At 40.9% G+C, this 27,730-nt stretch overlaps 1 protein-coding gene across 2 annotated transcripts in view; it reads left to right on the forward strand.

The window, feature by feature from the left end:
- The window catches only part of RET (ret proto-oncogene), a 157,879-nt gene that overhangs the window by 113,000 nt on the left and 17,149 nt on the right, over positions 1 to 27,730 (forward strand). For both annotated transcript variants that reach the window (XM_061634950.1, XM_061634951.1), the window contains exons 10-16: positions 5,210 to 5,329; positions 6,712 to 6,965; positions 15,738 to 15,885; positions 18,890 to 18,997; positions 24,371 to 24,585; positions 24,673 to 24,795; positions 26,657 to 26,727. In XM_061634950.1, coding sequence (XP_061490934.1) covers positions 5,210 to 5,329; positions 6,712 to 6,965; positions 15,738 to 15,885; positions 18,890 to 18,997; positions 24,371 to 24,585; positions 24,673 to 24,795; positions 26,657 to 26,727 — 1,039 coding nt within the window. The remainder of the gene's footprint in view (positions 1 to 5,209; positions 5,330 to 6,711; positions 6,966 to 15,737; positions 15,886 to 18,889; positions 18,998 to 24,370; positions 24,586 to 24,672; positions 24,796 to 26,656; positions 26,728 to 27,730) is intronic.

A 27,730-nucleotide genomic window follows, 5' to 3' on the forward strand; every position in this document is an offset into this window, starting at 1 on the left:
TGTATGCAAAGCCATGTCAGCTAGTCATATCTTGCTGAAGTCTTTATCTCTCCATATCCTTCATACCTGCCCTAGGATAGTCTTTCCCAACCAGATATGTTGGCCTACAACTTACATACTCCCAGACCATTAGTCAGGAGCTCATGGGAGTTGGAATCCAAAACATCTGGCGGGCACCATGTTGGGAATGGCTGACCTAGAGCCTCATTTCAGACTGTCTGCAATCACTGCACATGTCACTTTCCCATGCTCCTAAACATACCTATATCTCTGTCCCTCTAAATGGCACTATGGAGGATACATCCTTTCCATCTGTTGTTGCAAGAGAAATGAAACCCATTTCAAACTGCTGTCTTCATTGACAATCACTCGTGGCCGAGTAAGATTGTCTTCCAAGATAAGGCCTTTAACAGTGGGTCCGTAAGTGACTGTGGAGGCCAATTCTGGATCCACACAGCCTCCCACAGTGAGGGCATAGGTTTCCAGATGGAAGATGGTCCCAATGAGGATTTGCTTGATGTGCCTTCCGCTTAGCTCATTTGTCCCTTTCGCCCTGTACTCGAGCTTCTTCAAAGTCCATAACACCTTTGATAAAGGCTGACCTCCAATTCGGATGCTCATGGGCCAAGGCTTCCCAGTTCTCAATGCTTATGTTACATTTTTTTAGATTAACTTTGAGAACATCTTTAAACCTCTTTTGCTGTCCACCGATATTCCATTTTCCATCCTTAAGTTGGGAGTAAAGTAGCTGCTTTGGAAGACGGTGATCAGGCATTCGAACAACATGGCCAGTCCAGCGAAGTTGATTTTGGAGGATCATTGTTTCAACACTGGTGGTCTTTGCTTCTTCCAATACACTAACATTAGTTCGCCTATCTTCCCAAGTAATTTGCAGAATTTTCCGGAGACAGCATTGGTGGAATCTTTCAAGAAGTTGGGAGTGGCATTTATAGATGGTCCATGTTTCACAGGCGTACAGTAAGGTTGGTAGTACAATGGCTTTGTAAATAAGCATTTTGGTCTCCCTGCGAATATCCCGATCCTTGAACACTCTATGCTTCATTCGGGAGAATGCGGCACTCGCAGAGCTCAGACGATGCTGAATTTCAGCATCGATGTCAGCTTTTACAGAAAGATGGCTGCCAAGATAAGAAAAGTGATTGACGTTCTCCAGAGTCGCACCATTAAGCTGGATTGATGGTGCTACAGAGGGATTGGTTCGCACTTGCTGATGAAGCACTTTGGTTTTTTTGATGGTAAGCGAGAGGCCAAGCTTTTCATATTCTTGTGCAAAGACACTTAGGATAGTTTGAAGATCTTCCTCTCAATGTGCGGAGACTACATTATCATCGGCATATTGAAGTTCTACGACAGAGGTAATTACCTTACTTTTTGCTTTCAGCCTACTGAGATTAAAAAGCTTTCCATCTGTTTGATATGTGATTTCCATGCCAGTGGGAAGTTTCCCCTCAACAAGGTGTAGAATCATGGCGATGAAAGTAGCAAATAAAGTCGGATGACACATCCCTGTTTGACGTCTGATCCCCCTTTGAATGGGTCACTTTGAGAGCCATTGTTATCCAAAATTGTTGCCGTCATGTTGTCATGGAGGAGTCGCAAAATATTCACAAATATATCAAGGCGTCCAATTTTCAGAAGGATGGTCCAGAGAGCAGTTCAATTTACAGTATCAAAGGCCTTAGTCAGATCAATAAACGCCATATACAGAGGTCGGTTTTGCTCCCTGTATTTTTCTTGAAGCTGTTGTGCAGTGAAGATCATGTCCACTGCCCCCTGGAAGGGCGGAAACCATTTTGGGATTCAGAGAGGATGTCTTCTGAGATAGGTAGGAGGCGATTTGCAAGGATCCTTGCAAGGATTTTACCTGCAGTAGCTAGAAGAGAAAAGCCTCTGTAGATACCACAATCTGTTCTGTCACCCTGAAAAGAGTGATAATAATGGCATCCCTAAAGTCTCCAGGATCTCCTCCCTCATCCAGATTTTTTCAATGAGCTGATGAAGTTGTTGTGTAAATTCAGGCCCACCTTCTTTAAAGACTTCAGCTGGAATCCCATCAGGTCCACTAGCTTTGTTATTCTTGCTTTGATTAATGGCTTTGCTGACTTCATGCAAATTAGGGGAGGAACAATATTAAAGGCCATAGTGGATCGAATTAATCAGTGATCTGTCCAGCAGTCATCGGCACTCGTCATGGCCCTGGTGAGGAGTACATCTCGACGATCTCTGGCACGGACAATTATCCAGGAGATGCCAGTGCTTCGACCGAGGGTGCTTCCATGATGTTTTAAATTTATCTTTCTGGCAAAATAGTGTGCTTGTAATAACAAGATTATGCTCTGCACATTTAGTCAGAAGTAGAACTCCATTCAGGTTGCTATTGTCAACTCCTTCTTTCCCAGTGGTTTCTGGCCATAAATCAAAGTCACGCCCAGCTCTTGCATTGAAATCGCCCAGGAGAATAATTTTATCCTCCTTAGGTGTCTCTGATAAGATGGTGTCCAGCGGGGTATAAAAAATGTCCTTGATGTCATCATCAGTATCTAATGTTGGTGCATAAGTACTTAGAATAGTTGCCTGCTGGTTTTTGGCAAGTTTTAATCGGAGAGTTGAGAGTCGTTCATTAATGCCAGTAGGAACTTCTGACAAGAGCTTCACAAGATCATTTTTTATAGCAAAGCCTACTCCATGTATTCGTCGTTCTTGTTCAGGCAGTCCTTTCCAGAAGAAGGTGTAACCTCCTTTTTCTTCCTTCAGTTGTCCCTCTCCTGCTCTTCAAGTTTCTTGGGGTGCTGCTATGTCGGTATTAAAACATCTCAACTCCCTCGTGATGATGGCAGTCCTGCGTTCAGGACGTTCACTGTCTGTATTGTCCAGCAATGTCCATATATTCCACATTCCAAAGTTCATTTGTCTTTTGCGACCACTGAGTGGTGACCCCACTGGACGCGGTGATCCAGTCAGGGAGAGAGATGAGGCAGACTATGTTTAGGGAACCTTTTCTAGCCCCCTTCCCATGCGGGGTGAGCAGAGTGGATCTTGAATAGGACTGCTCAGTCGCGGATACAGCTGCCAAACTACTCAATTGCCTCGGTCCTTGAGCCAGGACGACTGAGTCTGTATCCACTGCCCGTGTGCCGGTCCATGACTAGGGGCTTCCGGATTTCACAGTCCTGCCCCCATTGCCATTCGCCGATCGCCATGGGACTTTTGGTTTGGTTGGAAGATGCCTGTGTGTGAATTTGTTTTATGTGGGTATATCGGTGCACGACGATCAACACACAATCTTGACAGAAAAAGGCTTTGATCCAATGGCATGGATACCACGACGATTGGAAGTCTTTTATCTGCTGCAGCCTTCATCAGCCTTCACAGCTGTTGTAACGTACACATTGTTATCCTCCGCCTGTTCTGCTGTTGAGGACTGTCTTGGATCGTTCTTTGGTTCCTCTCCCTTGACCTTACTGCCATGAATGACCCTGCTGGGAATACATGACTCCCGACGGCATCACTCACAGGGTTCATTGGAACACACAAGCCCGCTCACCACTGCAAGATGCAAGCAGTCTAAGACATTTCACTTAACTTGCAATGATGTATGGCATTAGGGGTCACAGCAAGTGCTAGAATGTCTAGAGATTTCATCTGAGGACTAAATTTTGTTTTACAACTATGGCACCTACATCAACTATGTACTGAAAGAGAGGCTGCATTAGCCTCTTGGTAGCTTCCAGCCTGCCTCTGATAAAAACTAGGGATAAGCTCTGCCATAATAAACAAATGTCAACTATTGCTCACCTTAGTATTAGTCTGTAGTGCAGGAAAACATATGACACCATGGGTTAGGGAACCCAAACCCAGTTTTTTAAAAATACTTGAAGGTAGGTTTTATCACAACATGTGCACACAGTGTGGGTGGTGGGAGGTAAGTATCAACAGACGAGGAAAAACTGTGTTGCTGCTTGCTATTGTTCATAAGCTTATTCTCCCCTTGCCTCATATAGTCTCGCCTGTTTTCTGAGGCCACAGGAAGGGACCTTGCTTAGGATTACAGGGCAGGTGGAATAGGGTCTTTTCAGTTGCAGCCCCACCCTGTGGACCCACCTTTCTTATAAAATTTGTCTCCACCTATTTACCACCCTTTTGGAAGCACTAAAATGTTATTATTTCAACACCTTCTTTAAAGACTATCTTTTTATTGTAATTGTAGTATTTGGCTTGTTAAAAATCATATTTGATTAAATGGATTATTTGAGTTTATGGCACACTCCTTAAAGTTTATAGAAAACAGGCAAGGTATACCTTTAATAAATAAATAGCCCATTGTACTAGGGGTCCAGGATGCAACATAGACACGAAACAAAAAAACGCCGAACAACTCTACAAACATATAAAATGTTTGAGATCAAATTCCACTCATTTAAAATGCTGATTAAAAATCCTCATGCAGGTATCAGATGAGATAAGGGGCCAATGGGGTTTCACCCTGCTATATATAAAGCCTCTGAGTCTCTTCTGGCTCCTCAGCACCTCATCTTTTGGGTAAAAAACGCCAAGCAATTATCATGCTGCCCTTAACTATTGCTCTGTTTACCTCTTCCCTACTGTCATTTCAACATCACCTTGCTAGTCTGTTTGCGTTCATCCTTACCCATTTATTAAGTTCATCAGTCTGTCTTGCTTTGCCTTCAGACTACCAGCCCTGACACAAACATTAGATACGTATGTAGGAATCTAAAATGACACTGTGACATTAGGAAGCAGTGTATTCCATGCATAGGTTGTTGCTCACAGTTGCATGTGGATAAACCCCATTGATTTGAAGGGACTTACTCATGCCATAGCTGTGGGCAGGATTACAGCTAGCAGTGGCATAGTTGCTTTTGCATATGCAGCAAATCTGTAGGCCAGTGTGAATTCCATTTCATGTCTGTCTCTAACGTCATATTTAAGGCTGGCTGTTCTGCAGCAGCAATTGATAATCATCTTAATGAGCACACAAAATGAGGTCTCATGCAGTCTTCTTAGAGCTAAACCCCAAAGTTAGATGCCAGTTTTCTCACCTGGCTTTATTTCTCCTGTTGAAATGAAACTTCAGACATGTAACAGAATAAACCCACAGAACATATTGACATGATATACTGAGCCCTGCCTATGGAATGGAGCCTGATTACATCTGTGTTTAATTTAGGGACCAACATCGTTGGTGGCCATCGCAAAGGCCTTAATGGAAATGGAATCAAAGAAGGACACGGAGTTTGTCACTGCTTTCCAGGAATTAGCTGTTATTGTGAGAAAGATGATATCAGAGGTAAGCCTGAAATTTATTTACTGATTTTTTTACTTCTGCTATTGAATGCTCCAACACTGTTATAATAACATTTTAATCTTGAATAGGTAAAAGTCTGTATGCTGACACATTTTTTTTAAGTATAATAACATGCTATTGGAGGTTGCACATTCATAGAGTCACCATAAGTCAAAATCGACTTGCAGGCACATAACATCAACAAAGGATGGAAGGATGCATACAATACACAACCACATATGGAGTCTCAAGGATAGTGTGTCAAGGGTAGTCTAGAGCTGATTCAACTATTTCATCATCTCTCTGGCAAGGAAGCATCAATAGGGAACGAGATTTTAAAGAAGGGGAACTTTCCAATGCATGATCATCCTCTTGCATTCTGAAATGGAAGTAAACTTCCACGTTTGCCTACCATCATCCCCTTACTGACTGACCTGAGGTCATTTTAAGGTAATTGTGTGCTTGCTGTGAATTCTGAATTCTACATGCCAGAGAGTTAACAGCTGGGGTATCCTCTCCCTCCTACCCTCCAGTAGCGTCTCCCTGGCTATACTATGAAGCAAAACATATTGCATAAATTGGGGCCATCATGCTGTGAGTTTCCATGCCCCCAGTCCGTGTCAATGGCAGCCATTCATAAGATGATGGTTCCAGCTCATTTGATAAAATCTGTTTCCAGAGGCTGGGAAATTCCTCGTGATGAAAGTAATGTATAGACCCGCTCCTGTTCTTTTAGGTGCCATGTACACTGATTGTGCTATATAAATAGAAAGAATAATAATATTGAGATAATGATTGTGCTGTTTAGATTATCATTTTTTTAAAATCATTTTCTTAATAAAAAATTAAGAAACAGCAAGAACTTTTAATTTTCCAAGGACATTTTTCTTACGTAACAGCTGGCATTATCCTTTAATAACTCTTGATCAAAAGAGAGATTGAAGAGAATTAAAAGCTGAGGTGTGGGGGAATGAAAAAACTTAAATACAGAAGGAAGTATCTCAAGCTACAGGTGGCCTGATTTGGCAGGATTGATCAATACAGCCTGATGATTTGAGGCAGCAAGCGTGACAATTTGTTAGCAACAGTAAGAGCAGCTTTAACGTTTGAAGGAAAGCTAGAGAACTGATGTAGGTGTGCCTCTACACTATTGTTGTTGTTGTTGCTGTTAATAATAATAATAATGATTGATTGATTAAATTTATATCCCTCCCTTCCTCCCAGTAGGCACCCAGGCGACAAACAAAACCACCAGCTAGGTCTCCCTATGTTGGTTTCTCCTAATATTTGCTTTTGCAGATACGCTGTAAATGTGATTATTGAGTGGAGCGTAAAAAAAGAAAAATGGTGACAAGTGGCCTCATTAAATTCTTCTTTATCTACAGACCCATTGTGTGATGAAATGTGCAAAACTGTGATCGCAGGGGGAGTCCTGCTGTCCTTCATTATTTCAGTGCTTCTTTCTTCCTACTTCATCCATCGCTATCACAAGAATTCCCCAAAGCCACCTATTGCTTCAGCAGAGATGACCTTCCGCCGCCCAGCTCAATCCTACCCTATAAGCTACTCATCTACTAACGTTCGTCGACCATCAATAGACTCTGAGAACCAAATGTCAGTAGACACATTTAAAATACCTGTAAGTTTTTCAAGTCTTCAGCTACTTATCATTCAGGGTACCACAATGGAGCTTTAGCTGTTCCATAATCAGAGGGTATTTCATCTAGAAAAAATTAAGCAACGTTACAAAAAATTGGGATGGGGAAGCAAAATGTCCCGTGCAAAGGGACACACCAAATTTGTTTTTGTCTGTGCTTGCGAGTCACCTGTCAGCATCATTAGAACTCTCCCTTCACCAGCCCCTTTTGTAACATTAGTACCCCAACATGGCACCAATTGGCACAATGGGAACACACCAACAAACCTGTGTGGAAAAATGGTTTAGAATAGGACTGCTCCTCCTGATGTCACAACAGCACCACTAAATATGTGGAGAATCAGCTTTCATTTACCACTGCTGATTCACCAAGTGTGTGGAAGGGTTCCTCATTTACTCCCACCATTTATTTTTCAAACCTCTTCAAATTTCCCTTCTAACCACTGCTACCATGTGTCTTTACTGTCTGCTATTTACTAATGTCTTGAATCTATAACCTAGTAGCTGTAGTACTTTGAATGTGGTGTAAAACAAGCCACACTCACAATTTAGGTAAATAAGAGCATCATGTTATTCTTTATTTGTTTTTAACTACATTGGGTAAAATAAAATAAATACTATACTTAAAATTTTGGTTACTGTTTTTGTACGACTTATGTTTGCCCTAATGTTAAATAGAATAAATAAGGTTATTGTTACTTTAAATAGCAGTTGCTTGTAAATACAGAAGGTTGCACAGAACTGGCTTGTAAAGCTTTCCTCCTGTGAAACTCTTAGCTCCTTCTCCCCAGTTAGTGAATCTCACCACCACTGGGTACAGAGGGCTTTCTGTCAGCCAAGCTTGCAGGCAGCTCTGGTTGGCTCCAGAAGCTCTTTGTTGAACTCTGTCTCACTGCTCACAGTCAGCGGCGTCACTAGCGGGAGTGCGGACCTCTGGCACGCGCCCTCCCAGGTGCATGGATGGGGGTGGCTGGCCCTGTGTGCGCACGCTCACACGCGTGTGCACTCACAACACGCTCCAGGGCGCCTGCTTTCGGTCTCGCCCGCCTGCCGGCCTCAGAGGAGGAGTTGGCTGCTCCGACGCCGACCCGAAGCACTTCTCGGCTCCTTTGCCGGGCAGCGGTGTGGGGCGGGGCGGCTCTGGGTGTCACCCCCCTCATGGTGTCACCTGGGTGCGGTCCGCACCCTGGTAGTGACGCCCCTGCTCACAGTGCAATCTCTGTCAATCTTTGTCTTAAGCCAGTGATTTCACTCTTTTTAGGGAAGATTATACAGGATTTTCCTATCCGCTTACCCATCTTCTACCTTGGCACTTCCACCTGCTTTGGCTCCAGAATTCTGCCTTCTCTTCCTTCTTCTGGACAACATTCTCTCTCTTCCAATAGTGGCAGAGCTGACCTATATATGTTTCAGCCAGCCTACCCTTCAACCAATCAGATTTGACTGCTGTACAATTCTCCCCCCACCTAATCAGACCACTTTTTGCATCCAATGACTGACCAAGAAGTACCTAACTAGCCAGTCATAAGTGCAATTTTAGAACCCTTTAACACAGCATTAAAAGAACCTAGCTTCCCCCAAGCCAGTCTCATGTACTGTCAACTGCTTTCCACTAACAGATACTTAGTATCTTAAACTTAACCCTTCATATATCCTGACATAACACAGTAAACTCTTATACATTGTAGAGAAAACAAACCCTGTCTCAGTAAACACATTTTAAAAAGTGATTTCTCCACACTAGGCATGGGATCAGTTGGCCGGTGCTGGTCTGAAAGCATTCCGTCAGCCTAACAGGCTGGTATTGATTCGAGTTCGTTGTGTGTCTGCTAGCTGCTGCGTTTACTGGTCCAGTTCTTTTTCTCGCAAAAAAATATTAATATTGATAGTTGTAAAGGAAATATTGATATTTTGAATGGAAATATTGATAAAATTATAGTTCTTAATATTGATATTTTAGAGGCAATTATTTTTTAAAAATTGCTGCATAAAAATCCAATCTGCAATGATAGAGAATCAATGCAAAATTCAATATCAAATCTGAATTCAGCAGAATTCTAGCACATCCCTTCTCCACATCTTGGGAAAATTTTATTCATTTATTTATATTTTTAATCAGTCCTCTCCAGAAGGCTCAAAGGAGATAGCATGTTCATATCTAAAGCAAATATATATTTAGTTCTGTATCCCTCTACTGCCACCGATGCAATGGCAAGCCTCCAGAAGGAACTGCTTGATAGTCGAGTGTGTCTTAGATCGCTTGTCTGTGCCTCTTAACATCATGGCATGATGAAAAGCTGTGCAGAGTTGTTGCCAAAGTTTTGCCTAAAACAAAAGGCAAAACACCTGAGGAGTTTTGAAGGGAAACAGAAGTGTTTTGATACAACTAGTTTTCTGCATCCCTAATGTACTGACTAAGCTATTTAGGGGCTTATGTCCTACCACTCCAGTCCAGAAAAGAAGATCTGCTTCCATATTCACAGCCAGTATGCATGCTGATATAAACCTGTGTTTGCAGTATTATGCTCATCTAAGCCTAGATGCATCTTTTGAGGCAGATGTACATCTTCATCCAGGGCAAGTAGTTGGTGCATGTGAGATCTCTAGCTAGTCTTAGTCAAGCCACCCTCTTACAGTTTCAGACTCATGTCTGCAGCATAACAATATACTGGTCTACCTTACAGGGATGTTGTGACAAGATTAGGACTCCCCCCTCCAGGGCTGAAAGCCTTCTGGGTAGGAGCACATTTGCAGCAAGACAGGAAGTCTGGCAAGGGGCCACTTCCGGTGCCTGCATGCAAATATGCCAGCACCAGGGAGTGGGGGGTGGAGGATATATAAGGCCCTTCCACCCAGACCTCTCCCTCATTCTCTGTTAGAGCACGGCACCCAGCCCACCCTCCCGGTTTCCAGTATGGGATTAGCTGGTCACCTTAGATAGTACCAAGTAGGTTTTTTTTTTTCCTCATCTGCGATTGGCTTGTGGATGGGGATTGTTTTGCCTTCTCCATACTGTATTCCTTGGTTGGTGCAGTTAGCAGTAGGTGCTGGATAATTAGGTTAATTGGCTGTGGTTACTTGGCAGGTATGTGCAGACAGGGAGGAGGTGAATAGGAATGGTGCCTGAGGCACTTTTAAAGTGAATAGTGAATCCAGAGACTTGCTCTCCAGACTGTGAGGTCCTGGGGGCAGGGTATGGATCACTATTGGGGTTAACTTGTGTCACTCATGCGGTGTTTTGACACTTTGAAGGGGTGTGAATCAGGAAGGTCTTCCTGTTCACCCCAGGGGATGTGGCAGAGGGAAAAAGCTGGACTTAAGCCCAGCGTGACTCCCTGCGGGATAGCCTTGCCCAGTATGGAGAGGCTTAGGAGCCTGATTGAGAGTTATAGTTTTCTCGCACATTGTCTCATTTCCCTCTTTAGTTTAGTTTGAATTTCTCAATATTGAGTTGTAGTCAAAAAGTGGTGCTAGTTTATCCTATATGTGTCTTGCCTTTTTATTTCCAGTTCCTGCCACAAAATGCCTGTGAAGCTTTTAACATTCAGAATGCTCAATATAATTCCTCCCGTATGAGGAAAGGTTGCAACATTTGGGGCTTTTCAGTTTAGAGAAAAGGCAAGTGACATGACAGAAGTGTTTAAAATGTTGTATGGCAAGGAGAAAGTGGATAGAGAAAATTTTTTCTCCTCTCACAACAGTATAACTCATAGACATTAAAGGAAGCTGAATGTTGGAAGATTCAGAACAGACACAAGAAAGTCTTCACCCAGCACATAGTTAAACTATGGAATTTGCTCGCTCAAGAGGCAGTGGGAGCTTCAGATAGCTTTAAAAGAGCATCAGGCAAGTTCATGGAAGGATGGGGCTGTCCATGGCTACTAGCCATGATGGTTATGCTCTGCTTCCATTATCAGAGGCAATATGCTTCCGAAAACCAGTTGCTGGAAACCGCAGGAGGGGAGAGTGCTCTTTGCTCTTGGGTCCTGCTTGCAGACCATGGGCATCTGGTTGGCCACTACGAGAGGAGGATGCTGGACTAGATGGGCCGCTGGCCTGATCCAGCAGGCTCTTCTTATGGATAGGGAATCTGTGGCTGCAAGTGGCCCTCAGCTGAATTTCATGCAGATAGGAGGAAGCATGAAAGGAGAGAAGGAGGGTGGGAGTGGGGAAGCAGAAGTGGATGGACGGAAGATCAGTCCAGACTTCTGGCAAGAGTAATTTGTCCTTCTCCTGGTAATCCACTGGGCAGGGAGGAATGGGGAGAGAGAGAAAAGGGGGGATGGCAGAAAGAGAGAAGAATGGCTTTACCCTCATTTGGCTCTAGCTGCACCCATTTTGGCACCAATTCTACATGCTGTTGGCATGCAACTCCCTACAAGACTACCCCTGAAGCAGTGCAGCCTGTGACAGAAAGAAAGTTCCTATGCATAATACTGTCTGTTAATGTAATTAGCACAGTTTCCTTTCTTTGCATGTGGCCAGTATTCATACAGAACTTGGGATCTTGGAAAGCATCTTGCTGTATGTTTATCTGTTTGAAAATTAGACCCTTATGAATAGAAAATGTTCCATTCAATTCTGTGGTTGTTCCATCTAGTACAATAGCTTGTTTGTTAGTTATATGTCCTTTGGTATGGACCCATAAACGATCGCCTGTTCTACAGGAATGAACAATTAGATTACAGTTAACTAGTTCCTTCCAGAGCCTGCAACTAATTGTTTTAATGTTTCCTAGCAACCTCATTAGGCAACTCCCTGTCACGGCTGTATCAGCCATACATGGGTAATGTGTGAAGCTCATTTGCTTGCTTGAGAAGTTTCAGCATTTAAAAAGGCAAATGAATAGCAGCTTTTTTAAAAAAAAAAAATGGTTGTCATTGTGGTCACCCACAATCCTGATCTTTTCTTTACAATGATTGTTCGTATGTTCCAGTACAGATAATTCTACCAATTAAGCAGAGCTTGGAAAAGTTACTTTTTTGAACTACAGCTCCCATCAGCCCAATCCAGTGGCATGCTGGCTGGGGCTGATGGGAGTTGTAGTTCAAAAAAGTAACTTTTCCAAGCTCTGCAATTAAGCCAGGAATGGTGAACTGGCAGTCACGCAGCCCCAGCCGTTTGCCCAGCTCCCTGCCATCCTTCCCGTGTCAGATTGGGACTGTCAGGGGCTACATGCTGCTGCTGCTTCCTTGGCAGATATTCCTTTCATATTCCAAGGGGAAGGGTGACTTCAAACAGCCTTGCAATGAACAACCTTACACCCAAAATCTGGCATAGGGAGGAGTTGCATGGACTGGGAGAACCACATGCTGTATGTTGGTTCCCTTCCGTTTTCCAAAAAGGGGCTCTGCCCTGGAGGGTGACTTCTCATTTCCCAAAGAGAGACCCTCGCTACCAATAGCAATGACTTGACTAAAGGCAGTGTGTAAGAGAGTTGCATGCTGGTTTTGCACCAGACAACCTGGTATGGTTATGGTTCTGAGGGGTATGCTGTGCTGAAGTCCCTACTCAGTCACAGACTCTGAGTGGGAACACAATTGGTCTCAGTTCCTCCTCTATAAAAAGGGAAACTAGGATTTCATAGGGATATAAGGAAGAGGATTTTAACTATTATAAAGCACATTGTTTATGTAAAGGAAAGAAGAGGGAGGTACCAATTGTGCACCTGCTACTAGACTAGCTGGAATGACTCTCCTCCTTCCATGATGGCATGTAAAACCAACTGCCCATGTGAGAAAGCCAGGAATAATGGGTGTGAGCCCTTAAAGAACATGGTCTCTTGTACATAATTCATATAGGGTGGTATTTGCCCTGGGCTCTTGGAATAGGGTGAGGTAATACATAAATTGCATAAAATTGAAGAGTGACAATAACAGCGATACTATTCTTGAAACTTGTACAACATCTTCATTGGCATCAAATAATCACAGACACAAATCCACAAGCTGCCAACCATAAAAGTCCCAGCAAAAAAACTATGTGAAAATAGTGCCCAAATGAAGGTTGTTCACTTAACGGTTAATGGATAAGCAAAACAGAATTCTGCTTAAATAGTGATCTGGTGCACATACGTAAAATGAAATTAAAATAACAGAGACTGAAGGCTCAGTGCCAGGAACATTAGGCTTAGTATGAATAGCTAGTGTCACAACCTCCAAAGTCCCTCTTATAGTCTCCGAGTTGTGAGTATTTGCACAATGTGGAATCAATATTGGAGGCGTTTTGGAGAGCTCTTGCCAGTGAAACACTGTCTTTTTGTGCAGCTAATTTGCCTCCGTTTAGATGTTAGGAGATATATTTAGATGTTAGGAGATGATACTTTCATAGAAGCATGTGTGCCGTTTGCTTTTATTTCTTAGTTGGTTTATACAGCCATCACTGTTCTGTGACTGTCAGGCTTTGATAGATTCCCATAACAGGAAGGCAATTGTCCGAGATGAATAGTTGAATACTAAAAAGGACCCTCCCTTCTCTTCCGGTTAATAAATCAGGGTAAAATATTTTTTCAAAGAGTATTTAGTCCTCACTTCTGGCACCACTGATGCTGAAAGCTGAGATAAATTCCTCTCTAATTGCCAACAACATGTATACTTGCGTGTGCGTATGCATGTATATTCATAGTCTTTTAAAGGGTCACTGCATGGGAACCACAGGACTGGGACCTAGTCCAGTGAGCTTTCATGTGTTCTGTGTTCTCAGACCTCAGAACCCTCTTCATGAGCAGAAGGAGTGTGTAACTTCAGCAACTGTGCTTGGCAAGCAGAACAAGCCTCTGGATTGGCCAGGTCTGCAAGAGAGTTGGCAAAAATATTTCCGGGGGGGGGAAGGTCTGTGAATTATTACTACAGGTCACTGGCAACCCACTCCATCCATCATTACATTTAGAATTCCAGGGGGGCAGTGTCCCCTTGTTCCCTCCCCTTGACACCCTTGCAGTTCTGGTGTAAATTATTACTTTGCCAAAAAAATCTTAAGTGGTTTTTCAACCATTCACCATCAATTAATACAAAAAGAAATTGCATTCAAAAATTATCAAAGGGGAGAGAAAACTTCAATGCAATTCTCATGGGTGGGATGCAACAATTTTGTTGTGCTTACCTTAATGTCAAGGTGGCCAAGAGGTTTTGTGAGTGTTCTTTCTTTTTACAAGTCATCTCTCCCATGGCCTGCATTCTGCAGATTGGGTCCCCAAACTCTATGACGCCTTCTGCTGGACTTCTTCCTATCATGTGCCTGACAGCTGGGTTTTTTCCATTTTTTAAAGTCAAGACTCTCTACTTTTAAATGAATCAGTTCAGAAAGTTTTTTAAGGTAAAAGGATGGACTTCTCTTAAAAACAGAATTAGTCAAGTGGAGGGACTGTTCACATACGAGTGAGCAGGAGTCTGATCTCAGGCACTTGGTAGCTATCTCCCCAGGTTCCTGTTATAGTCTGGAGGTAAATCCTCCCATGGGGCTTTTTCAGATTAGGAAGCAAAAGGGAAACTGAAAAGTGCTGGAGAAATGTTTAATGGAAGGGAAACACACACACCACTGTCTGCCATCTTGCAACATTAAGATAAGTTCAACCCTATGCTCACAGTAATTCTACCAAAATTCTAAAATCCCCTGCAAATGAAGCAGGGGAATAAAACTTTCAACGACTTGGAGAATAGGTTTCAGCACATCACTAGTATTTAGTTCTGGTCTCTTTTTGCCTGGTCAACAATGTATTTTGCTTCTACATTCAAGTTCCAACTTCCCTTGCTTTTAGCTCAAGCCACTCATCTCAGGAATTATCTGGGTCCTCAGATTTGATATGGCTATCCATGGCCCAAACCTAATTCTGACAATGCCAATTAATAATAGGAGCTCTAAGTATGGACCAAAGGAAGAGCTGTTTTTATTTTGCACCCACCTATTTTGCACAGAGAATACTATGTAAAGTGTCCAAGGTTCCTCCAACCCAATATTTGTTTCCCTCCAGAATATTTATCAAAAATTAAAATGGTAAACATATCCACCAAGAGCATACATTTAATGGGCAATTTTATTCATTCTGGATGTGTTCATTGTGACCCAGTTTGTACCAATTTTTTCACTGGTTACCATTATCCAGTGGAAGATTCTAGTACAAAGCATTTACTGTGATTGAGTTTCCAGAGACCTTGGCAATAAAGCCAAGGGGAGACTCTATACACGTGGGTGAGCAGGAGTCTGTCTTGAGTGGGAAGTAGTTTGTTCAGTTACGTGACGCAAAACACAGCTATCCTTTTAAATTGCACTTTTCTGAATTTTGCAATGCAGCTCCCCAACCGAAATAGGAATGCATGCAGAAAAACATGTATTACAGAAAAATACACAAAAATGCTTAGTGAAAATAATGTACAAAAATTCATTAAATATATGTATTGGGGATATTGCTTATAAAATGCATCTATTAGGGGAAGTTGCAAACAGAAAGAATATATTTGAGAAATTGTCATGCAGATTTGTTTGGAAATCACAAACTTCTACAGAAATGGGGTGAACTGAAGATTGGAAAAATGAGGGAAACTTGAAACCTGACAGTTTCATCCATCTACAGTGGAAAGTGACCCGTATTTTTCCACTAACCCAAAGTATTGGGTCTTCCCTCCCCCATCCCTCCCTATTTGACCCAGAGAGAAGACAGGCTGACAACAATATCAAAGAGTGACAAAGAGAGGGAAATACACCTGTCAAATGTCGCTAGTCTTTTATCTCATAAGAGTTCATTTCTTTTCGCCACAGGAGGACCCAAAGTGGGAATTTCCTCGGAAGAACCTGGTGCTTGGCAAGACACTTGGAGAAGGAGAATTTGGAAAAGTCGTCAAGGCAACTGCATTCAGGCTTAAGGGAAAGGCTGGCTATACTACTGTTGCAGTCAAAATGCTAAAAGGTATTTTTTTTCTGTAAGCGCCTGGAAAGATTGCAAATAATTTGGTAATTTCTTAATACATGTGACAGAAGTCTAGCTTGAATGCAAAACATTGCCCAGTGGCACTCAGATTCCACCAGCATCCCAGCCAGATGTCCTAAAGCATTCTGTTTATATTCTGACCTTTTCTGGTCCTGTATTGATAAGGGCAGTCACTTCCACAGGGGCACAAGGACAGCTTGACTTAAGCCAAGCAACTCACTTAAATTGTCTCAAGGGCATCTCAAGAGCATTCTAAGAATGCTGACTGCACTTTTCAGCTGTAGCTGAGTTCCTTCCACCAGGTATCTTAAAGTATAAAAACAGTGCTTGTTGTGTCACATAATATGTGAGAGAGTAATGTACCAAATAATGTGCCCATCAAACCTTTCTTTCTAACTTTATCAATATGCAATGGCCAGATCTTTATCTTCTATCATACTCCAACATATTTGGTTTGTCACAGCAGAGTGTGACAGGTATAGCTTGGAAAGGACAGGCAGGCCAGCTTACCCACAGATTTACCCATTGCTCCCTTTCCTCCTGTTCCTTGCTTTTCCTGTGTGCAGAACAGTCAGAGAACTCTTAGCTTTGATATGCCAAGGACACCATGCAATGTGACCTCTCTTTTCCCAAGCATGTTGGGGTTAGGCTACAGCTCATGAGGGAAAGGGAAGGGAAAAGTAATGCAGGGAGAGTGAATCATGAGAGATGGGAGACAGTAAAGGGCAGGAGAAAGGGAATGGCAGGACTTTCCATCCCCACTTCCATGATATTTCACTCTTCTAATTATCCTTGTTATCTCCTGATGTTGTTAATCCCTTGAGAAATCGGAGTTGACTTGCCTTCTGCAGCATCAGATTTGACTGAAGGTACAAGTATTGGCACAGACCGTGAAATAAAACAGTGTAGCTCCTGGCTTGATAAAACAGAGAAAGCCTAGAATATCCATGTAAGTTTTATGCCTGTCTCTGCAAAGTGGTAGGAGACACAGAAAAAGTGATGAAAAATAATGAGTTTAAAGTTATGAAGAAGCTGAAAATCATCTAGTTGAGATCTCTGTACCCAACAGAATCTTCTAAACCTCAAACATCCATTATGACATCAGCTTGTCACCTAGTTAATATTGTGACCAAGAAGGAGCAAGCCAGGTTTTCCACAATCAGTAATAAATAATAATCATGCGTACAGTGCAAGGAACAAGTTTAAGATTCTCAGCAACTGCTTCAAGATTCTGTTCAGTACACAGTTGCAGTGCTTCTTCCTTAAGAACAAAGGAATATTAGCAATGCGCATGCCTTTTCATTGATGAATCTTCTGCAGGGATTACTAAAAAAGGAGTGATTTCAGTTCGATCACTTCAGTGTTGTAATGTAAGGACCTTAAATTTCTCAGGTAGCTCTCACCATTCCCTTTTGCCACACCACCTCAGTAACTCTTCCAGGCAAGATCCTCAAAATCACCAAAGAACACACCCACTTTGGAGCTAGGATAGCAACAGTTTGACCTACATTCATTCTGTAGCGCCTACATCTTCCTTGGCAATAGAATGATTAGAAAGTCAGGGCTGAAACACGAGGGGTTGTTGTTAAAGGTGGGTGTCAGTTGAGGAATCTAGTGGGACATGTATTTTCAAGATAATTTTGAGTTCTTTCATGAAAATATACAAGTATGTTTCACTTCATGCTCCTCAGTTTCCTCTTCTTTGGACTTGAACAGACAAAAGGAGGTGTACCATGTAGGTAGAAATCCAAGGAAGCACTTTCTGATCTCTCTTATATTATTCATTTTGAGTATTTTATACCAGCTGAAAAGTATCTCAGAGTGGCTTACATACATCTAAAACAAAGCAGTCCTTGCCCCAGGCTTACAGTCTAAAAGACTTTCCATAAAAGGAAAACCTGATGGAGAAGGATCAGAAAAACAGCAAACTCTGGCACCATTTGTTAAGGATAATATTACAGTGTTCGGGTTTTATGAAAAGAGTCAGGGACAGAAGGAGCCCTATGGAGCTGGTCTTTCAGCAGAATAATGGAAAGTCTCTGTTCCCCATCTCTCCTATGGGAGGTATCCTGCTGTAATGGTTGCTACCAGATGACAGTTGAGGGAGAAAAGCCCTGATGAAGCTGGTACAGAAGTACTTCCTTCATGTCTGTTTCCCTTAGCATAACTACTTCTTTCAATATTGTAAATTGGGTAGCCAGCATGGTGCTCTCCAGATGTAGTTGGACAGCAATTCCCATCATCCCTCAACATTGGCTATGATGGCTGGAGCTGATGTGAACTGGAATCCGATAACATCTGAACAGCACCATATTGGCTATCCGGTTCTAAATATATTGTTTCTTTATTCACTAGCATTGGTTGGTCTGCAAATAACTGAATGGATATGTTATTTTCCTCTGGAACATATCTAAACACTTTCCCTTCTGTGATCACTTGTACCTCATCCATTGTTTCTTCCTCCATGACTATATGTTTCTGCAGTTGTCTGGGGCTGTTTCACCTGTCCAGCCACCAGAAACCATTAAGCTCATTGCTAACTTCACAGTGTCCACTTTTGTATTCTTTGTATAATATGGTACAAAGATAGGTCAGGAAAATATCATTAGGGTGACCAGGTGCAAAGGAGGGCACAGCTCCAGTCCCGTTAACAGCTGTGTAGAAGAGGGAATTTCAGCAGGTGGGCTACATATATCTTAATGTGTAACAAGTAGTGTGGGTATGCTTTGTATGTAACTTTGTTTATTTAATATCTGTGACAGCTGAACACCTAATGGAAGGTTCTAATGAAAAATGGCTAGGCTGTTGCATTGCCTTTTTAATCATTTCCTGAAAAAACAGGACTGTTTCCTCCCTACCCTGATTTATATAGTATGCTCATTTGCAGCCCGTAAGTACCAGTGATCTAGGCAGTATGTTGTTTTACTGTTATAGGAATAGTTTTTTTAATTAACTGGATTTCATTTATTGCTCTGTTCTGCAGAAAATGCTTCCCAAAGTGAGCTGAGAGATCTGCTTTCAGAGTTCAATCTTTTGAAACAGGTCAACCATCCACATGTTATTAAACTGTATGGAGCTTGCAGCCAAGATGGTAAGTGCCAGTCACTCAACAAGCAACAGATGTGTCACTAATTCCCAGAGTGCCACAAGAGAAATACTAGTGTGGCACAGTCTGTCAATCAGTTTTTTTCACCCCCATGGCCAGCAAGTACCCATCAACAGGTGGCTTTCCACTGCATCTGCTCTGGCAGATTCACTGCTCTGGCAGTACCTCCTTCCAAACATTCTCCACTGAGGACCTGTTTTTCTGCCCTTTGTGTTTGTTGGATGTGATTGCTATCCTACTGAAGAGGCCGACAGAATTAGCTGTCCTCAGAGAAGGTATGCAGAACCACAGGGCAAATGTACTGCCATGTTGGACATCAAAATACATATTTGGGTAAGAATCCACAACATATGTATTAGTCAACTAAAATGGTAGTATCTGTGCCACCTGCCTTGGACATGAGAGGGATGCTTTCACAGAGATAGATACAATCATATAAAACAGATAAGAAAGACACATGAACCTTGCTGATAATTTTAGTGAACTCATTCATTAAGTGGCAGATGCTTAGTTTAAAAATAATATTCAGAGAGATGGTATAATAAAACAACCAGAGGGGAATTATTAGTCTGATAACATAACATAGGCATATATCTGAACAGATCTGATAGCAACTGTTGTTGCATAGCAACAGTTTCACATTTTAGGGGAACTGTGCTACAAAGGACTTGCATGTAGTTTGTAATATTGCCACATGGGAGTCGGTTGATTTGTGCAGCAACAGAACCCCAGTTTCTGAACTTGTTACTGGGAATTCCTTTTTTTTTTTTTTTTTACAATAATTTTTATTCAAATTTTCATAAAACATACAAAACAAAATCATAAAACATTCAAAGACAAAAAACAAAACAAAACAAAAATGATTAAACAAAAAAAATAAAATGTTGACTTCCCATTTGTCACATATCAAATCAGTTATAGGTCTACAATATATAACAATCCTGTCTCTTAAATCATATTATAAAATCACTTTCCTCCAGTAGTTATCTTAATTAATCATCAAATCTCATAAACATTACTTTATTCTTTCCACAAAAAGTCAAAGAGAGGTTTCAATTCTTTAAGAAATATATCTATCAATTTTTCTCCAAATAAACATGTCAATTAATCCATCTCGTTAATAATTATAATAATCTTATTGTCATAACCATAGTCCAAATAAACATTTCGATTAATCCATCTCATCAGAATCTGTTAGGTCCAATAATTTCAATAGCCATTATTCCATTATCCCTATTAGTTCCATCTTCCATCTTCAATAGTCCTGTTAAGTCCAGTAATTTCAGTGTCCAATCTTCCATTATCAGTATTCCATAATAATCTTGCTGTTGTAACCATAGTCATATAATAAGAGTCTGATGGGAATTTCCTCTATCCCAAATATTTTCTTGCCATCCATTCTGAATAAGTTGCTGAAATACTGTTGTAAAGTCATATCTGTGTTCTTCTTTTTTACAGAATGCACTGGCTCATCTCTTAAGAGTTTTTCCATTGTCACATGGCTGCAGTTAATTCCATAGATTTTCTCTATATCAAGCTCCATCACGTCATTCCAGTCCAGAAGATTATCCAAGCCATTGATAACTTTATCTCTAATATCTTCATTAATTTCTTCAGAGATAACGTTAAATTCCAAACAGTAGATTTTATTTCTAAAATCCATAAACTCCAGATCTTTTTCCAATTCCACATTTGTTCCAATCTCCAGGGCTTGTATCTTCCCTTTATTTTTTCTTTTCTCATCTCTGATCTCATTCTCCTCTCTCACAGGATCCCCTATTTCTTTAAGCTCCTGCGTCATTTTGCTCAGTTCCATTTTCAGCTCCTTACTACCCTGTTGCAGGGTTTGTTTCGTTATCTCAATCTCATCCATTATTTTCTGAAACATAGTTACTTCCAGATTCTCAGCCACTTTCTTGATTGCCATTTTTAAAACCATGAAAACAAAGCAAAATAAAAATAAAGAAGAACCACTTCTTATTTCAGCAACAATTGGGTTAATATTCCAGGCTTGATGACATCACAGTATAAACAGAGCAACCTGCCTTATCTCTCTATGTTCAAGAATGCAAAACAAATTTAGTTGCCAGCATCAAAACAATTAGTGGCGTCGTGAAGAAGCAGATTCGTCAAAATAAAATAGACCAAAAAGAGAATAGTCCCAGACAATATAATATTCCTCGGAATAGAAATCAGGAATAGAAATCCCTCTTCTGTTTATTATCTTTAGAATGCACTTCCAGGACAGCTTTTTGCGACAGAAACAGAGATAAGCTGTTAATTTCGTGAATAACAGAAAAGAGTTATATCTCACCCAGAAGTTGTCCAAAGCCGATCAATCTGACAAATCTCCTTTTGCTGTAACAATTTAAACCAAGTAAAAAAAATAATAGAAAGAAGGGTGCTTGCCTGTTAGTCCGTTCTCTCTTTAAAGAAAAGATAAACGTATCGCTTAAGCAGATAGAGCTTGTTAGAAAGTCCGTCCGGCATTGTTGGCTGGACCTTATCTCATAAATTAATGAAATCCAGTCCTCCCAACAAAAACAGGCTTTTGAGGTTGATCTCTACGTTTCTCCCTGCCCGGGAGAAATTTCATCAGTCAAAAAAAAAACGTTCTGACTGATTTATATCTGAATAAGCTTCTTTTGAGGCGGGAGCCCGTCCCAAAAGCAGGCACAAGCGAAGTCACCCTTCCCGGAAGTCGTTACTGGGAATTCCTATGGAGCCACATTCATTATATGCTTCCATATGGCACCATATTTTTATTTACATATATTTATTTCATATATTTATATACCACTAATACTAAAAGTCTCTAAGCAGTTTGCAAAAATAAATACAGTGTGTGTGTGTATAGTATTTGTTATTTTTAAACAGTGCAGCTACAATACAATATAATACAAAACTACAATAGAATATAAAACAATAACATGAAAAAGAAAACACATAGCAGCACAGGGTCAGGGATCCTTTCCCTTTTCAGCCTCCCTCTTGCCAAGGCACTCACCCCACCAACATCATAGCCAAATTCTGCCTTGCATCTACATAAATCATACAATATTCACTACTCATCCCATTCTGTTCCTACACCTCACAAACATCCATAAACACGCCATCCATCCAGTCACTCCAGTATCTCCCACTCAATCACCAACCACTATCACCAACCACTACTTCCACTACTAAAAGTGTACTGTAAAAACATCAGGAGACAATGGAACCATTCACTGACAGAAACATATAAAATATCAAAAGTAATTGCCACCCATCAATCACACAGATGGGTAGACCAGCACACACTCCTTCCTGGTACTCCTTCCTCTCACCAAGGAGTACCATCAGACTTATCAACCTACAAAAGAGGCACTCTACAAAAAAATAATTACCGAACTAAGAGGGTGGGATGCTATCCGGGACACTCCCAGTGGCGACCTGCCGCATCCCAGCAATGCTGGTTGTGAAGCTGGCTGGCTGGCATTAATCAGGTATAGCTGGTTCCACTAATTTCTTCCATGGTTCTTCCTGAACAAGATAACATCCAGGGCTGTCCTTTTAAAAATATCAGATCATTCTGCATACATTTGCATGAATACAGCTTATAATACTCTATGTGTTACCACCTAATCCATGGCTTCATTCCACTATATACTCATATCATTAACCTGGGCAGGGCTTCTGTATATTGTGTGATTTTGCTCAAGTGCAGATACTGTGCTCAGAACTTAGTTTCTGGGGCATCTCAATGACTCCCCTTTTTTATAAGCAAATTTCTAGTGTTTGTGACTGAAGATATGTGAGCAATGTTTATGTAGTCTCCAAAGCAGCAAGAGTGAGATTCCATAGGATTCCCTGTGGTTAGTGCCCTGCTCAGTATCTTGTCCCACCCCATGGCAAGTACAGGCAAAATAATGCATTCAGAGTTTTCAGTTTTGTGCAGAAGTGCTTAATTTGCATAACATATACAGGTTACAAGATCCTGCTTTTGCTAATACAAAATTTGGGTTACTCTGGCCTGGAATTTCATTGTGTTTTCAAACCGGAGAATATACGAAGTCCTGCCTAATAAACACCTTTAATTTAGATTTTAAGATGGGGAAATGCATAACATTTGATAAACGCTTGACACTCTTTTGTAAGTCTGGTATAGTAGGATAAAATGCTTAGAATTGTATTGTTTCTGATCTGGACAGTTATATTAAGTATTTTCTGTTAAAGCTGAGATAGGAAAGCTTTGAACTTTCAGGCCAATGTGTTCAACATTGAGCACTGAGATGATCATTCATGTGGGTGGCTATGAGGCAAAGCTTGCTAATGGACTGAAATGTCAGGACCCTTTTTGTGGGAGCCTGTTTTGAGAGCTTTTATAAACCACTGTAATTAGTGTGCAGGAAGCACAAGATACTGTGAGGGATACCACAGTCTGCAAAAAATAATGTTCATGTCTTAAACTGAGCTCTTTAGTTTGTTCTTCATGTGGACCAATTTGCATAAAAATCTGCACTAAACATCCTACAATACTGAGAAAACATCACCATTTTTCTATTTGACTTTGGAAATGCAGCCTAACATCATTGATTGCTTTTCCTAGGCAGGATACTTAAAGGCATGTACAGAGAAATAAGCACTTTTCATCTCTGTTTCATAAGCCTGTCTTTGTGGTGGAAGAGTACGTCTGAATGTGCAAATTCACCTTATAGCTCTGAGTTCTGTTGTGCTCTTTTTAATATGAAAGCTTACATAATATTTCTTTTGACTGTCTAAAATCCAGGAAAAATTATAATGATATAAAAAATAACAGGGAAAAATTGTGAGACAAAATGTGGTAACCAATATTATTTCAAATCCTCAGACACTATGTTAGGCAGGGCAGTAATTATATATGAATAGATGCAGAAAGCTGCAGATTTGGAGATGGGTGAAAATTCAGTATTCTGATAATCATTTTTTAAAAATACATTTAGCGTGTCCATCTGTGGAATAGACTGGAACGTGTATGGGAAATATCTTGTTGAACAGCTACAGCCTGAAGAAGACTGACAATTCCCAAGAGTCAAGGGAGGTGGTTTTCACACTATATAAGCACCTTGCTACTCCCAGTTTCTTGCAGACTAAATGATACACAAATAAGCATTATAATCAAATTTGCTTGATTTGCATTATTTAGACAACTCCAGGAGCAAACATGCATAGGGCTACACTAATAAAAAGGTTACAGAATCAAACTTTTCTTGGTGCAGATGCATTTTATCTTATTTTTTAAACTACCAGGTATATACATCTTGTTGATAGCAAAACAGTATATCTGATTCTTAAGAAGTTGACCTAACTGCGTTTGAATGTTGTCTTTTTTTGTTTCAGGGCCTTTGTATTTAATAGTGGAATATGCTAAATATGGCTCCTTGCGGAGTTTTCTGAGGGAAAGCCGGAAAGTTGGACCCAGCTATGTGGGAAGTGATGCCAACAGGAATTCCAGCTACCTGGACAATCCAGATGAGCGAGCCTTAACTATGGGTGACCTAATCTCATTTGCATGGCAGATATCTCGTGGAATGCAGTACCTTGCTGAAATGAAGGTATGGTGTTCCCCTTTCTCACTCAGTCTTCCTGGCCTTCAGAGTAATAGACATGACCGTTAATGTCTTTCTTTTCTTTTCCTAAAGCTTGTACATCGTGATTTAGCAGCCAGAAATGTCTTGGTAGCTGAAGGACGTAAAATGAAGATTTCTGATTTTGGTCTGTCACGGGATGTTTATGAGGAGGACTCTTATGTCAAGAGAAGCAAGGTATAACACCCAGTCATTGATACCTAAGATTGATTTGTTGATCAGGAAAAAACATTACATTTGTAAGAAAACATCTGGACACAACACACTGAAATATTTCTAACAGAAATCACCAGTCCACGGAAGTTATGGTGTCTTGAGAGTGTTAAAAGGAACAACTAATATGGGTTGAGTGAACTTGTGTATGTGGCTTTTCACTCTGTTCTTGATCTTGGGCAAGTCACTTCTCAGCTCAAGGGTATTTTCAGAATAGGGTTGACTCAAAGGATAGAATAGTGAGGGTAACTCACTATTTAATGTGTTGGTGATGTCTGTGTTGGGAGAGAACAGTTGGCTTCCTTAAAATGACCTTGATGGAGTATCAGCATGTGTCAAACTGTTTGGATTTTAATGTCTTGCAATTTGGTGTTTTGGTGGAATTATGATGCCTTTCTAGGAAGCTGTGTGGGAAGTTACAGGGTTGTGGATGAAGAGAGAATCTATTTTGGATGAAATTGATGGGTTTTGGAGTGTTGTGTGTGTTCATCTACCAACTTAGCATGTGTTAGCATCTGAATTAGCTAGTGTCCATTTCTAGTGCTTATGATGGATTGTGAGAAACATGAGGTTTGCAACTATTAAACCTAAATATTTTGGAAGCATCTTTTGCCATAGAAAAATGTGTACTTGTCACAAGAGGTGCCAAAAAACCATAGGTCAGCCTTTAGTAAGGCTGCTTGAGAGTGAGAGTATTACTACAGCTTTAAGCTTCAGTGATTACTCTGCAGAAAAATTAGTTTGGGCACAATTATCCTCCCACACACCTGCATTGCCAGAGGAGCAGCAATTTTTATGTCATGGATAGTTCTCTTTTCATACTTAAGAGTACCAAGTAACTGCCAACCGTTATCTAACAGTTTGGAATACCTCCCTCTCTTCAAATCAGTTATGCTTTCCCCACCACATGAACCACTATCAGCTGCCCCCAAATAATCTTGTTTGATTAGAAGTATTCATGGTAGTATTCAGCATGGTAACACTTCATTTGTAGGATTGTACAGAGGAAGATTAAACCTATCTTGTGGTGTGAAGAGTGTTTCCTTTATTGCAAAACTATATATTTCTGTACAGATCACAGATCAGAGACCAAGGTGTAACCACATTTGATCATTATTAAAAAATCCTGTTCTTAGGTCTCTATCACCAAGGGCACAAAGAAATTGCCTCTTCCATAGCGATATCATGAACAGCATGAATTGGAGAATATGGCTTACTTTGATGTTTATTCATTGTTTATTTATTTTATCTAGAGTAGGGGTACCCAATGTGGAGTCCTCCAGCTGGTTTACAACAACCATCATCACTGACCGTTGGCCATGCTGGCTGGGGCTGATGAGAGCTGGAGTCCAACAATTCCTTTCTCCCAAGTCAATGCATAAATCAGTAGGCTTATAATCATACAATCTGAAGTCTAAATTTTAATACTGCAGAAACTCACTGATTTCAAATAAATACAGTCTTCCTCCAGTTTGGAATCTGTTGCACCAATTAGAATCTAAGTGTTCATTTTTATACTGAGCAAGGTTTTAGCCCTCGTGCATTACTAGAATCAGCCTGCCCATCATGGCATTAGAATTTTCTCCTGGCAAAATTTGACACTAGTAAACTTACGACTATATGCATATTTCAGTGTGCATCCATCTCAAAGTATGTTTTGCTATAATCCATATGAACGCATTCTCTGATAAAAGGCATATGAGAGTAGTTGACAACGTATACAAGATAAATGTGACAAAAGTGAAAAGGCAATTGGAACTATAATATAACAAGCAGTGCTAAAGAGCGCTTGCAAGCAGTAATCTTTCTCTCTCCCCACCCTCAGGGTCGGATACCTGTAAAATGGATGGCAATAGAATCTCTCTTTGATCACATCTACACAACTCAAAGTGATGTGTAAGTCTATATATTTTTGCTCCTTGTCATGCATCCTTGTCATTGTAGCTGTGCAAGGACACCTCAGGCTGTGAAGAAGCCATCTGCTCTATAGTCCTACTGTTGAAAACATAATAAATAGTGGCTGGCTGGAGAGTCAGCATAAAAAAACCTGGATTCTCTCTCAAAGCCTAAACAAGACATTCAGCAATCCAGCTTTTCCTTACTACATTCTTACTTTTGTGCACAAAGCCTTTCCTGAATGGAATCTGGTGGCCTTACAATTTACCCCTCAGAAATCACTGAGTTTATCCAATTTCTTTTTTGCTAGCATTCCTAATTTATTTTTTCTTGCCTCAGTAATGTTCCGTAGCTCCTAAATAAAACAGCCACTCTTTGAGAAATTATGCTTTCTTTAGTCTGAGGTTACATTGTCAGGCGGGTGGGCAGGCTGGGATCATCAGATGGGAAAAATGCCGTTTGAAGGATTGTGCTGGGTTCTGGGCATAGAGCATTCTTTTGTACTTAGCAAGCATCTTGCTCATATTCCAGTAACCAGGAGAAGAAGTAACCACAGAACACTGGGAAATAGCCAGCACGAACTGTAAACAAAAGACTTGCCTCCAGCTGATGAAGGAAACTTAACAAATTCAGTCAAGTCTGGTTAGTTAACATACAATAATGTGGTGGCATTACTTTGTACAACTGTTGATTGAAGTCCATGTGTCTCAACATGATTAATGCTAAGCAGCTGATGAATAGTGGTGTTAATGTGTACCAATATGTTATTTAGAACTGTTGTTGGCCAACTTTTTTTTAGTGCTAAACATCTCTGTTCACCAGCTACCTGAATTTCTCCATGTTTGTGACTTTCGGTGGAACTTTCATTTACAAAGGCAGATAATCTCTGAATGGTGCTGGGGACAAGCAACAGAAGAGTACCATCACCGTCATGTATTACTTGCGAATTTTCAGAGGCATTTTGCTAGCTACTGTTGGAAACAATGCTGGTCTAGATAACCTT

The sequence above is a fragment of the Rhineura floridana genome, chromosome 7 (assembly GCF_030035675.1).
Source record: "Rhineura floridana isolate rRhiFlo1 chromosome 7, rRhiFlo1.hap2, whole genome shotgun sequence".
Lineage (NCBI taxonomy): Eukaryota > Metazoa > Chordata > Lepidosauria > Squamata > Rhineuridae > Rhineura > Rhineura floridana.